Genomic DNA, 13,398 nt, shown 5'->3' with positions numbered 1-13,398 from the left:
GTGAATTGTTTCACTGCCCTCAAATGAGATTGTAGAAATCATCATTACAGTCACGAAACAATGAAATGGTTGAAAATAAAGAGGCATATTTTCTAAAAAAAAATAAAACGGTTTGACGATTGGTTCCATTATATTCCACAGATAATTATTTATTTAGACGAATAATGTGTATGATAAAATGGATCACTTACTTTCAAATGATTGTGCACGTAATGCGCATAGTAACACCTAATCGTGGGTGGAGTTGTGCTAATTTAATTACATAATTCAAAAATCATTAGTAATTGAATTATATATATATATATATATATATATATATATATATATATATATATAATTCAATTACTAATGATTTTAATTAGGAGGGTAGTTGAAATACAATGCAACTGAATTACAAGTGTAATTGAAATACAATATAACTGAGATACAATCCTGCAAATTACAGCTTAGAATTTTCAAGAAGTGAGATACATCTTTATATCTTTCATTCGTATACTTATTTTTTGTCCCATCTTACTGTCCGGATATTCAGAGTTGAGCGTCATTTAAGTAATTATTTAAATTCAGAATTATTTGTTATTTGGAAGTTGAAAATAATTACTTATATTCATATAGATCTCTACATCAATTATTTAAAATAATAAAGTTTATTACTTATTTACGAATACAATTTCGATTGTTACTTATTAATTATCATTTAATTGTTTATTATTTATTATTCGTTCGGCATAGCGCATCGAATAAATAATAATCACGTTGTAATTATTAAAAACAATTCAATTAATTTATTAATTACATTGTAATTACATTGTAATTCGCAGTCGAGGTAATGCAAGTTATACAATGCAGTTATAATTCCTTGAGTAATTGAACTGTAATTCTGCACAAAACTCTGGTCGTGGGTGAGATACTGTACATAGAAAGAAATTGATCAGAACGATGATCTTAATAACACATTTCGATTACCACGTTTCTAAATAATTACCAAATTAATTATTACATATATTATGTACGATATACATAATAAATTCGTCGAACATCGTTTTTATAAATTAATGTTTAACGTAACGTCGAAAATTTTGGTCAATATATTTGGTCAATATCGATACATATTTTACAAAACGGCAGGCCAAATCCAACAAACTGTGTTGATACAGCACCTATATGTATAATAAATACCTATCAAGGTTTTAATTACTATCGAGATAAATCCGTCACGCGATAATACACGATGATATACGATTTCCGAGTCGAATGAATGTCTTCCCTTTCAGAATTCACTTATGAAATCGAACAAATGTAAATACAATGCAAACACAACAGTGGTATCAATGTAAGGTCACCGACCCCCGGATCGAACCACGATTCATCCCGAATCGTCGCAAAAACCAACAACCGATTACGCGTCCTGCATCCGAAAGAGTATTGTCTACCCGTTCTCCGGAGGAGCGATAGCGGGCCAGACATTCCTGCTAATTCGGAATGCGAAGGGGGTCGTCGTCGCAGCCGATAACCGGAAACCACAGTCATTTGTCAAGAGCGGAAGCCACCGAGCCAACCGGAAATTATCCGTGCCCTGTCGTGAAAATTTGCAAATTTCCTACGATGGCCCCCTCCCCCCCAGTCCTTCCATCTTGCCATTATAACCAACGGGTAGGATGGTCGGTGGTTCCCCTTCTCCGCGAAACTCTCGAGCCCTCGCGCCCGCTCTCTCGCTCCCCTTTCACCCTTCGTCGCCCCCACCGCTGGATCGACCCTGTTCCTCTCTTCAGCCAGTCTGCCCCTGTCCGCCCAGTTTCCGTTTGCACCCTCCAACGACGATCCTGGATACGGGTTTCCGAGCACCTAATCTCTACGCAATTTAGATCGCTCGAGAGTACCTATAAACCAACCATCCTCCGTAGGAATTATCGATTACAGTGCTACCACGTCCTGTTCGAATCTCCCGGTTGGATTACTTATCCACGGATAACGTCGGGTCGGGTTTTAAACGGTGCGGCAATTCCTTCCGATTGTTGGGGACACGCGCTCGAATAGAACACGACCGCGTGAAAAGAGGATCCGTTCGGGCAGCATCGCATTGCAAATTGATTTTTAGCGATTTTCATTTTACACACACCTTGTAAGCGCTGGAATATTTCACGATGACACTGTTGCGAAGTCCGCCGTTTCGTTTTCGATTTCATTTTTTTTTTCAAATTTCACCGATGGTGTCTTAATGCTATTCCTACCACGGTCTGTCAAATGACCGGTTTTAACCTTTTAAAATCTGTCTGTATGTACTGTACAGAGTCTGATACTGTATATTCTGTCTGTATATACAGGGTGTCCCAAAAATGTCTCGCAATCCGAAAGTGGCGGGTTCCTCGGGCCATTTGAAGCAACTTTTTCCTTTACAAAAATGTTCTCCGAGGCACCGTTAACGAGTTATCAACGAAAAACAGTGACCAATGAGAGGCGAGCTCGGCTGGCGCGAGGCGATCGAGCCAATGAGCGGAACTGGACTTCGCGCGCTGGTTGACCGGGCCGCCTCGCGTCAGCCGCACTCGATTCTTATTGGTCACTGTTTTTCGTTGATAACTCGTTAACGGTGCCTCGGAGAAATTTTTTGTAAAGGAAGAAGTTGCTTCAAACGATCCGAGGAACCCGCCATTTCCGGATTGCGAGACATTTTTGGGACGCCCTGTGGACTGTTGTAAATCGATGCGAAGACAAAAGAAGTGTGAAACAATGCATACGAAGACGATTATTTGGTTCAAACGATGAGCGAGTGAGCTACTAGAGCAAGCCAGTATAGTGGTGCGTCGGGCCTAAAAGGTTAAAATTTCGATTCGAATTTTCTGTGTGCGACGTAATTGCATCGCCTTCAAACTTCACGACTTTTCCTAAAATATACGTATAATATATTTTTCAATACTCACTTCTTTTTTTATTGTTTGTTTGCCGCGAAAAATTTGTAGCCTGTCTTACCTACCACGACCGGTTATTTGACCGGTTGAACGATTTATATCTTTTTGTAATAAAAATCTCTCGAAGACTCAATTCTGAAACTATAAAGTCGTTAGAAACAAAAGATAGTGCAGTTTTGGCATGACTTTAGTCGAAAAGTACCGTCCAGGGATTGTTTTACGGCACCTCCAAGTGTTTGCAGTTCTCGCTCGCCTATCGGCATCGCGATTATTTGTCGGATCGGTGTCCGAAGCGATCCGAAACTTCGAATAAAATGTACATTATACAGTGTGTCCCAAAATTATTTCTACAAGCGGGAAATAAGGGGTACCTGAGGTCATTTGAGGTAATTTTTTCCTCGGCGAAAATGCAATCCGCGACTTTGTTTACGAGTTATTAATGAAAAACAGTGACCAATGAGAGGCGGACTTCGCTGGCGCGAGGCGACCGAGCCAATGAGCTGAACTGGGCTTCCTTCGCTATTCTCTTTTTCTTCCTTTTTGTTTCTTCTTATTCCTTCGGGCTTTAACGTTTCTTTTTCTCGCTATTCTCTTTGTTCTTTTTTCTTGCATTTCTCGCCAATTATGCGCCGTTTTATGCAGAAGGGCAGAAACCTATTTCTCTTCTTTCTTGGAATATTTTTAATTAGATGCTGGGAGACGTCTAAATATTTGTTACCGGCTTCGTTAAAACTTACAGGTCCGAGATCCATTAGCGAAAAATATTTTAACAAAGAAACAAAATGCTGCAGCGGGTTTTCAATCGTTTCAACAAATATATATATATATATAACTGGAATATATATAACGGAATTAAGTAGTAATATAATACATCTTGATACACAAAAATATTTAGTTCGTTATTTGTCGAAGTTATTTCATCTGTACCGGTCGCTTGATTTCTTCGCAATTTTCAACAATTAATTTCGATGACTATGAACCGGTAATACAAAGATTTATTAGATCACACTGAATACAAATAACCGCGTATCTTTGGTATTGAAAAGCAAATAAAAGCTAAACAGTCTTTTTAAAGTGATCTGCTCTTACTAATTTACATTTCCATACGTTCCATTAAGGTCTATAAATGGCAAATAATTCTAAGCATATTCAATTATAATTTTTTCAAAAGGTTCCGCCATTCGAGTGTTAATAATTTCCATATGAATACTCTTAAATTATTGGATTTATAATTGACGGAATTCGCTTTGAAATCGCTTCGATTTACTCGTTATTCTAATAATAATAATTAATAATAATAATAATAATAATAATTCTAAGCATATTCAATTATAATCTTTTCAGAAGATTCCGCCATTCGAGTGTTAATAATTTCAATATGAAAACTCTTAAATCATTGTATTTACAATTGTCGAAATTTGCTTCGAAACCGCTTCGATTTACCCGTTGCTCGAACTCGAAGAAACCCGAATCTCCGCACCACCGTCTCTCTCGTGAAACAAATTAGACTCCACGCAACTCGTCGTCCCAAATTCGAATTCGCTTATTCGAACGTTGCCAAACGGGAACAGAAACGGTCCCGGTACGTCGCGGATCAAATCACGCGTCGCCTCCCGGCTTGTGATTCTTGCCGATGGGTCAAATTCGTGAGTAACGAGAATCACCATTAAAAAGCAGGCGCTCCGTACACGCGGGTGTAACGAAGAAAAAGTGGAAGTTCCCTATAGTGCCGGACCAGGGGCGTGTTTGTTATAGCGTCGGCGGACTGTGTTTGCCGTTAAAATTCCGAACAAACTACAAGACAAACGAGGTATAGTCGGGCTGCTGGCGGACCGAGGCACTAGAGAGTCGGGGGCTTTCGATGGTGGTGGGGGGGTGGGTGGGTGTAAAAGCCTCCTATCGTCGCATCCACCACTTTGATCCCTTTGTTTTGTTATAGGATGAGCCGGAGGATCAGCTTGCTAACTCAAAGGACTGCTCTTTCTCCAACCCTCCGCCCCAGCCGCACCCCCTACTTTTTCAGGCTGTCCCTCCCTCCCCCCTCCCTTCGCCGATACCTGCTTTCTTCGTCTTCTTTTCGCCCTGTCCTTGTCTCTGTTCAACGTGGAACAAAATCTACCACCCCCCAGCCATCCAACTCTAATTCCCCGGCGAAGAGATACCCCCGGCACGACATCGACCACCTCCGTCCACACTCTTTCCCTTCGTAATTGTGGACACAGCGTTAGCTCGAGAGCAAACGATCGTGGCCGTATAATTCCGTAGGTGGAATTGGAGCAGAAACGGCGGCGCGGGAACACGCCGCGCCGCGCGACCCCGGCATTGGGACCCGGGGAAAGATTTTCTGGAACCCCACACGCGGTGCCGCCACTTACACCCCTAACTTTATCCGCCGTACGTGCGTCCGATTCTTGATGCGCCGCTCCCTACCCGATATCGATGACAACGCCGTCGGATACCGCGATCGCTTTAAGATACCCGCGGATAAGTATGTACGTCGCGTGCTTCAGCATCGTGACCGCGGTACCTCCGTAGAAAGAATTGAAATTTCTAATTTACCGTGATAGCTGATACAGCCGGGAAATTTACAGCGGCTTCCTGTTATATTTTCCTATACATTTTCCTATATTTTTCCCATATAGAGCATATCCTGTAGCAGGGTGGTTTCTATATGTGTTATCAGGTTGTCAAGGTTATATTATTTATAGCGGCTTCCTGTTATATTTCCATATACATTTTCCCATATTTTTCCCATATAGAGCTTATCCTGTAGCAGGGTGGTTTCTATATGTGTTATCAGGTTGTCAAGGTCATATCGTTTATAGCGGCTTCCTGTTATATTTCCCTATACAATTTCCCATATTTTTCCCATATAGAGCATATCCTGTAGCAGGGTGGTTTCTATATGTGTTATCAGGTTGTCAAGGTTATATTGTTTATAGCGGCTTCCTGTTATATTTCCCTATACATTTTCCCATATTTTTCCCATATAGAGCTTATCCTGTAGCAGGGTGGTTTCTATATGTGTTATCAGGTTGTCAAGGTTATATTGTTTATAGCGGCTTCCTGTTATATTTCCATATACATTTTCCCATATTTTTCCCATATAGAGCATATCCTGTAGCAGGGTGGTTTCTATATGTGTTATCAAGTTGTCAAGGTTATATTGTTTATAGCGGCTTCCTGTTATATTTCCCTATACAATTCCCCATATTTTTCCCATACAGAGCTTATCCTGTAGCAGGGTGGTTTCTATATGTGTTATCAGGTTGTCAAGTTTATATCGTTTATAGCGGCTTCCTGTTATATTTCCCTATACAATTTCCCATATTTTTCCCATATAGAGCATATCCTGTAGCAGGGTGGTTTCTATATGTGTTATCAGGTTGTCAAGGTTATATTGTTTATAGCGGCTTCCTGTTATATTTCCCTATACATTTTCCTATATTTTTCCCATATAGAGTCCTAATAGAACGCAGACTTGAAGGCAATTGGCGAATCTGCAAATCCTGTAGCAAGAATGAAATTTGTAGAAACGAAGGCAAAGTTCGTTGATAACTTACAAATATAAAGAATCATTTTATCGCATCAAAGTATGCACCAATTTAAGCGCCAGAATGTTCAGACCGGTGGTATAAAACCCTGGCGGACGAGGATCAATGAATTCCTGGAGGGCCAGTTTTACAGCATTGTCGGAATGAAATTGTTTTCCTATTAGAAAGTTGTCGAAATTGCGAAAGAAGTGGTAGTTAATGGGGGCTAGGTCGGACAAATATGGAGGACGATGAAAATGTTCCAACTCCAATTCCTATAGTTTTGCCACAGTCATTTGTACAGTGTGTAATCTAGCGTTATCATGCAATAAGATAGGAGTCGATCTGTTGACCGATCTAGGCTCTCTCTTTTTTTTAAGTTTTTGCATCATTTCGTCGAGTTAGTTGCAGTATATTTCTGCTGTGATCGATGAGCCAGGTTTCGTGAAATCATAATGAATCACACCTGCGCTAGACAGGTATCACAGATTCTCACGAAATTTGAATCTCAGCAGAAATATTTCACCCGGGAAGATTCAATTGAAACACTCGTTTGAATTAATTAAATTAATTAAAATAGCATAATAATAATAATAATAATAATAATAACCGATGTACGAACGATCGCTTGCTTCATTGTCGAGCGTTTCAGTAAATACAGGATGTCCCAAAAATGTCTCGCAATCCGAAAGTAGCGGGTTCCTCGAGTCATTCGAAGCAACTTTTTCCTTTACAAAAATGTTCTCCGAGGCACCGTTAACGAGTTATCAACGCAAAACAGTGACCAATGAGAGGCGAGCTCGGCTGGCGCGAGGCGACCGAGCCAATGAGCGGAACCGGGCTTCGCGCGCTGGTCGGCTGGGCCGCCTCGCGTCAGCCGTACTCGATTCTTATTGGTCACTGTTTTTCGTTGATAACTCGTTAACGGTGCCTCGGAGAACATTTTTGCAAAGGAAGAAGTTGCTTCGAATGATCCGAGGAACCCGCCATTTCCGGATTACGAGACATTTTTGATAAAACCCTGTATATCGAGCTTGCGCGGCGCGCGTTTAATAAAGTCAACCGTATTCATCGGAATCAATAACACACAGATGACCCAGACATGGAAACGGAAGCGGAAGCCTTGAACGGCGAGGCTAACGAGTCCCGGAAGATGGAAGTGCAGATCGGTGGCGCTGTGACTTTGGAGTGCGACGGCGGTTGCTGGGGACATGGTCCTGGAATGGATCCAGTTGGTGGTCCCGGTCCGCTGGCTCTGAGTCGGGTCGTTTATCAAGAAGCCGGGGAGTATCGGTGCGTCGCACCTGATCGGAAAATGCAGGACACGTGGCGTGCACAGTTGCCCTATCAAATCAAGGTCACCGGTGAGTCGCATCCAAACGTATACTTGGTTTTCTTTTTATTCAGAAACAGCCATACCCTCGCGAGCTGTTTCAGCGTTCAATCTACTTTGCGATCTCCAATCCGGTGTGAGATATCCATTAGCCACGGATAACGGATCCATTGGTTTTCATCTGCTCGCTCGATTCAATATTTATTACCATCGATTCGATGCATGTTTAATGTTTATTAAATTATTCGCGGTCGTGGTCAATTAATCGTCGAACCAATTAAACCTTGCTTCTGTGCCGAAAGCGTTTGCGGACGCGCAACACAGGTACACGTGTGTATGCATGCATGTATGTATGTATTGTACTTCTGTTACATTTCGCGCATAAAGGAGGGTATCCGGAAGCTATATCGAATAATGAAGCGCAATAGAAAATTATGATGAAAATGGAATTGCGGATTTTATTGTGGATTTTACTCGGGGGCCACCGTAGGTCGGGTCGCCTGAAAATGCTAATCAGAATTCTACTTCGAGCGCCAAATACTCGAATGGTCTCACACGAACAGAACTTCGTTAATGAAAACGATTTAAATCGTTAGTAACCCCCCCCCCTCTAGTGGAATCACGGGATGACTGGGCACCTCGAACTTTAGCCGAGGACATTTTCCGCAGCGGGAACGGTTCTTCTAGAATAAAGTAATAAGCCGAACCTATAGTTTACAGAACTATGTTTAATAATCAAACGGTCCGGTATTACATTTGTCCACCGTAAACCGAATTCGGTACGGTCGAACTACGTTTTATATGCGCTCCATTCGTATGAACTAACTTTTACTAGTATAGTAAATTTTTTCTAAATTGCCCTTCGGCTTCAACTCGAGCCTCGCGGCTCGTTTTTATAGTTGTCGACCATCGGTAACTATAAAAACAAGCCGCGAGATTTAGTTTACATGCTGGTGGACAATTGGGAGAATTTGCTGCAGCTGCTTATTTCGTTGAATGGCGACTGAGTGCACGAAAACGTAAATATTAATTTCAACTTTTCGTTAAATAATCTATATGCTATGAGGATACGGAATAAATGAAATTTATGTTTATAATAATAATATAAATCCGTTAAGTAAATTTTTTCTCATTGCCCTACAGCTTCTGAAAAAATTTCTGTTAATAGTTTTTGAATATCTCCAAAAATAACGTTTATATATTAATATATTATTTCATTTACTTGATGCACCCAGTATATATCTTAAGCGCAAGTTTATAGAATATGTAAATTAGATTGGAATTTATTTTCTGCACTAGGGGCTCTATCGTGCTTTTATATGTATTCTGTAACACAGAATTCGACGAATTTACGAAGTTTGAAATTTGTAAACATTTCAAATTAGAAAGGAAACGCGAGTATTAATACTAGCCACCGGTATCTTTATTTTTCAGTTTCAACCATTTCCCTTTTCCAATTTCTGTAAAATGACTCCTAAAAGTTGTCTCGTTTTAGAAAACTATTTTTATTTATTCAATTATTCTATTTAATATCTATTTAATATCTATTCAATCTATTCAATAGATATTAATATTTATCCAATCTATTCAATAAATATTAATATCTATTAATATCTATTCAATCTATTAATTATTCAATCTACTCAATAGATATTAATATCTATTAAAATAGATATTAATATCTATTAAAATAGATATTAATATCTATTAATATAGATATTAATATCGATATTAATATAGATATAATATTTATTAATATTATAGATATAGATATTAATATCTATTAAAATAGATATTAATATCGATATTAATATAGATATAATATTAATATATAATATAATAGATATTAATATCTATTAATATCTATTCAATATTCTATTTATTTTTTCAATTTCACGAATTATAAGGTACCATAAACGTGCTAACTTGTTATCTTCTAACGACATGACGTCGCTGTTTACGATCCCATGGAGTCTGCGTTGATCATTGCAGTTAAGCGCCTTATTCTCGAATCCCCAGAAAAATAGGTGACCGAATTTTCTCCGCGGCAATGCTTCTTCGCTATCACGCTGATAAGCCGGCGAATGGTTATTTGATAATTAAAGCAGTCCTGTAATAGGAAATTTCCACGGATATTCGCGGACGTCTTTCATTCATAGTATTATTCTGGTCTCCCGCAAGTATGCGCTCTCGAATTGTCCATTGAAACGCAATCTCCTCGATAATTACTTTTGGTATGTGCTAGTAATAGACAAACCTGAAATTACCTGTAAAACTTCTAAAATACGTATAAACATTTTAATCGTTCACGTTAATCGATTTATTCAGTATCGAAAGGATTAGAGGAACTGCAGCCGTTCTAATCAATATGAAGGCAATCGTCGCACAACAGTTATTATTTTAGTTATAAAAAACAGTTGCAAATAAAAACTTTTAGTCAATCGTAACAGTTATCGTTAAGAGAAACACTGTTCTGGTTGCTTACGATTGTGTTATCTATGAGATTTGTTATCTATAAAATCCGCAGCCTAATTATATATATGATCGAAATAGAATTTCCAGCCTGAAGAACGATTATTATCGGTAAACAAACAAAAAAACTATACTTACTATTTATAATCAGAAATTGAAATTTTATTAATGATATGTTTTGCTGAAGAATTTCTTCCACATTTTGCAATTAACAGCTTCAACTTGAACAACGAACACGATTTTATTACTGATTTCTTTTCACAAAAATTTGTCAAATGACTGTTGTTTGGGGTCCACGATCCAGGCAAATGTTCAAAAGTATCGATTTCGCAATTTTGATTCTGCCGATGGTTCCGCGACAATTCGACCGAATCAATCAGAATCAATTAACTGTAACTCTAACACTTTCCCCCCCTTCGTGTGTACACGACAGCGGTGTTCGGAGCGTGTATTCGGTGTCTATAGCATGCTTTAATGGCGTTTCAGTTGGCTCCAAGTTATATTATCCCTAATTATAGTTGTTGCCAGGACCATTAAGAGGCGGTAATGATATGTAATACCAAGACAGTCCACCTGCAGCCGGGTCGAATTTGTCTGCACAGGGATTTACTCGCACAGTGCTGCATATAAATACATTAACAGGCTATATCACATCGAAAGCACTATGTGCCGAGCAAGCTTTACGGGACATCAATTCCCATTCCGCGTCATAAACTTGTTTTCCGCCACCCTTTACGTGCACCGCCCACGCCAGGGGAAACATTTCTACGTGTGCGCACCCAATACACCCAACTACGTGTCTTTCGTAGATCAAACGGAATCGTCCCGCAGCGACGAAAGACCCTTTTGTATCGTACGACTTTCTCCCTATCCCCGCCGATATCCCGGAACACTTGAAAAGTCGAAGGGTTCGCCTAAACTTATTGTACACCATGGAAAATATGGGGTTCCGTGTAGACGGTCTTCTTATGCGGATATCATGGAAGAGTTTTCAACGGCGTAGACCGTGATCGATACGGTTTGACAACGTCCAGACCAGGCGTGTCGAACTCGAAAGCTAACTTGGGCCATGATAACAAATAAACAATGCTTAACTTTAGGTGGGCCGCAAAAAAGAAATCAACGTTCATAGAAACAAATATTTTTATTTCGACTAGTACATCGTGATAAACATATTATATAAAGTGAAATTATTGTTTACGTCCTCTGATACTTGACATCTCTTCTCCGATACTATCTTTTCTATTTCGGGAGAAATTTTATTGGCCGAGGCTATTTCTATTTGATTTTTATCATACTTTGCGTCGGATATATCGCCTCAAAAATGCTCATCTCGGGCCGCATGCGGCCCGCGGGTCGCGAGTTTGACACCTCTGGTCTACAGGGTGTCCGTTTTATCTGGAAATCCAGAATATATTATTATTCTGGATATTTATTATATCGATTTATTAATACTCAGAATCGGAATATTTCAGGAACAACGAGAGATACAGAAGAAATGTTTTAACACGTTCCGTGCCGAGCTTTTTCTACTCGAATCTTCACACTTTGATATTTGACTAAAACTTGATGTATTACGTGCAATTATTAATTCTCGTACACATAACAACGTAACAAAAACTTATCAACGCCCATTCTTGCGGTGGAAATTGATTCTTCGGTTCTAAATTTCTTGTAAACAATTTGTTCAGTTCACTAAGTAAACATGCAAGCGTGTACCATCGATGGTACACGTGGCACGGAACGTGTTAACAGAAAATGTTTAGTATAGAATGGGGCATAACGTGGTACGGACAGTTTTCTTCTTGGCGAAAATATGGTGGAAATTTTAAGGTCGCGTTCAATTTTTTTTAATAGGATGCTGTAATTCTGTATACACTTCATCTCGGGCCGCGAGTTTGAAACCCCTGGTCTGGACTCTGACGATGGTTTCCACGAGTCAACGTTTATTTTCACGTCACTGTCGAATCAATTCTTACTTTGCACGTACGGACTTGGTTTAACACGTTGACTGCCACGCATATTTACAACAAAATCTCCTACAGACCACCCGTGCCGCTATAGGAAGCGTGCGCTGTTAATTCACATCTGTTTCTGTTCCTGCATGAACAGTTGGAATCTTTGCCGTGTACCGAATGGTATAACTTAAAATCTCTGCCCTCATTTTTTTTCAATAATGAGAAGAGATCGGATTGCCCGGAAGGAGAAGCATAAATAAAATTACATCGTCAGATTCTGATTTGGATACTGATAAATGTAATCTTAGTGATAACGAACGTTATGAAGATACTATTGACGAGATTTTACGAGAATTGGTCATGGAAGAAGAAAGAAATGTTGATGATACTGAGGAAGCTACGGTTCAAATAAAAGATACGAAATGGACCGACCAGAGGCACGAGCATATCTGAAAAAGCAAACAACTTTTTGTCCAAGCTGTCCTGATCAACCTCGACTTTGCAGAGAATGTTTCAATGTTATACACTGCGAATAATTTTTTTAATAAACCATTTTTATAAGAATTCAATAGTTTCATTACCTCCTGTAGAATATTTGTCGAAATATTTTCAGAAATCCTTTGTAAGTAGTCGAATCAGCGTCACCCGAATTACGGGTGATGTGGCCTGATGAGAACTTTTGCTGTCACCCGAATACGGGTGACGCGACAGTCAACGTGTTAACGTGCTCTTTTCGTATACTTTTCTCTTCGTTCATTTAGTCGGAGAAATCTCGAGAGATTCGCGTGTGCACGCATGCGTGTATGTGGTGTAATTAAATTCACATGTTGCATTTTTTGAGGAAAGAGGAAACCACTAGACAGACCGTATTGTTATTTATGTACACGCGTGTGTACATGTCGTACAATGAAATTCACATGTTACATTATTGTTTGTATATAGATTTTAAATGGCTTCGCCCACAACGATCCAAATCGCCCAGATTCGAGCTAGGGTGTCGTTACAAACGCACGTGTTCGATCGCATGGTAAAAATGCTGCTCTGGAAACGACAAAAACCTCCTTCGAACACCGTCCACGTTCTTTCTCAAATTTGCAAAATCAAAGTTGGATCGTTAACAATGCCTAGCAACCAAAAGCTCTACCTGGCCGGTGGGGAACTGTCGATCCATATGGAATAGGGAACACGAACGT

The 13,398-nt window shown here is 39.6% G+C and overlaps 1 protein-coding gene across 1 annotated transcript in view; it reads left to right on the top strand.

The window, feature by feature from the left end:
- The window catches only part of LOC117228494 (teiresias), a gene marked incomplete at its 3' end in the record, with an annotated part of 602,901 nt that extends 595,095 nt beyond the window's left edge, over positions 1 to 7,806 (top strand). Inside the window, exon 10 of the mRNA XM_076527291.1 lies at positions 7,534 to 7,806. Coding sequence (XP_076383406.1) covers positions 7,534 to 7,806 — 273 coding nt within the window. The remainder of the gene's footprint in view (positions 1 to 7,533) is intronic.
- Between the last annotated feature and the right edge of the window lie 5,592 nt (positions 7,807 to 13,398).

This window comes from Megalopta genalis, chromosome 18, assembly GCF_051020955.1.
Source record: "Megalopta genalis isolate 19385.01 chromosome 18, iyMegGena1_principal, whole genome shotgun sequence".
Lineage (NCBI taxonomy): Eukaryota > Metazoa > Arthropoda > Insecta > Hymenoptera > Halictidae > Megalopta > Megalopta genalis.
This window is presented reverse-complemented; position numbering and strand designations above follow the sequence as displayed.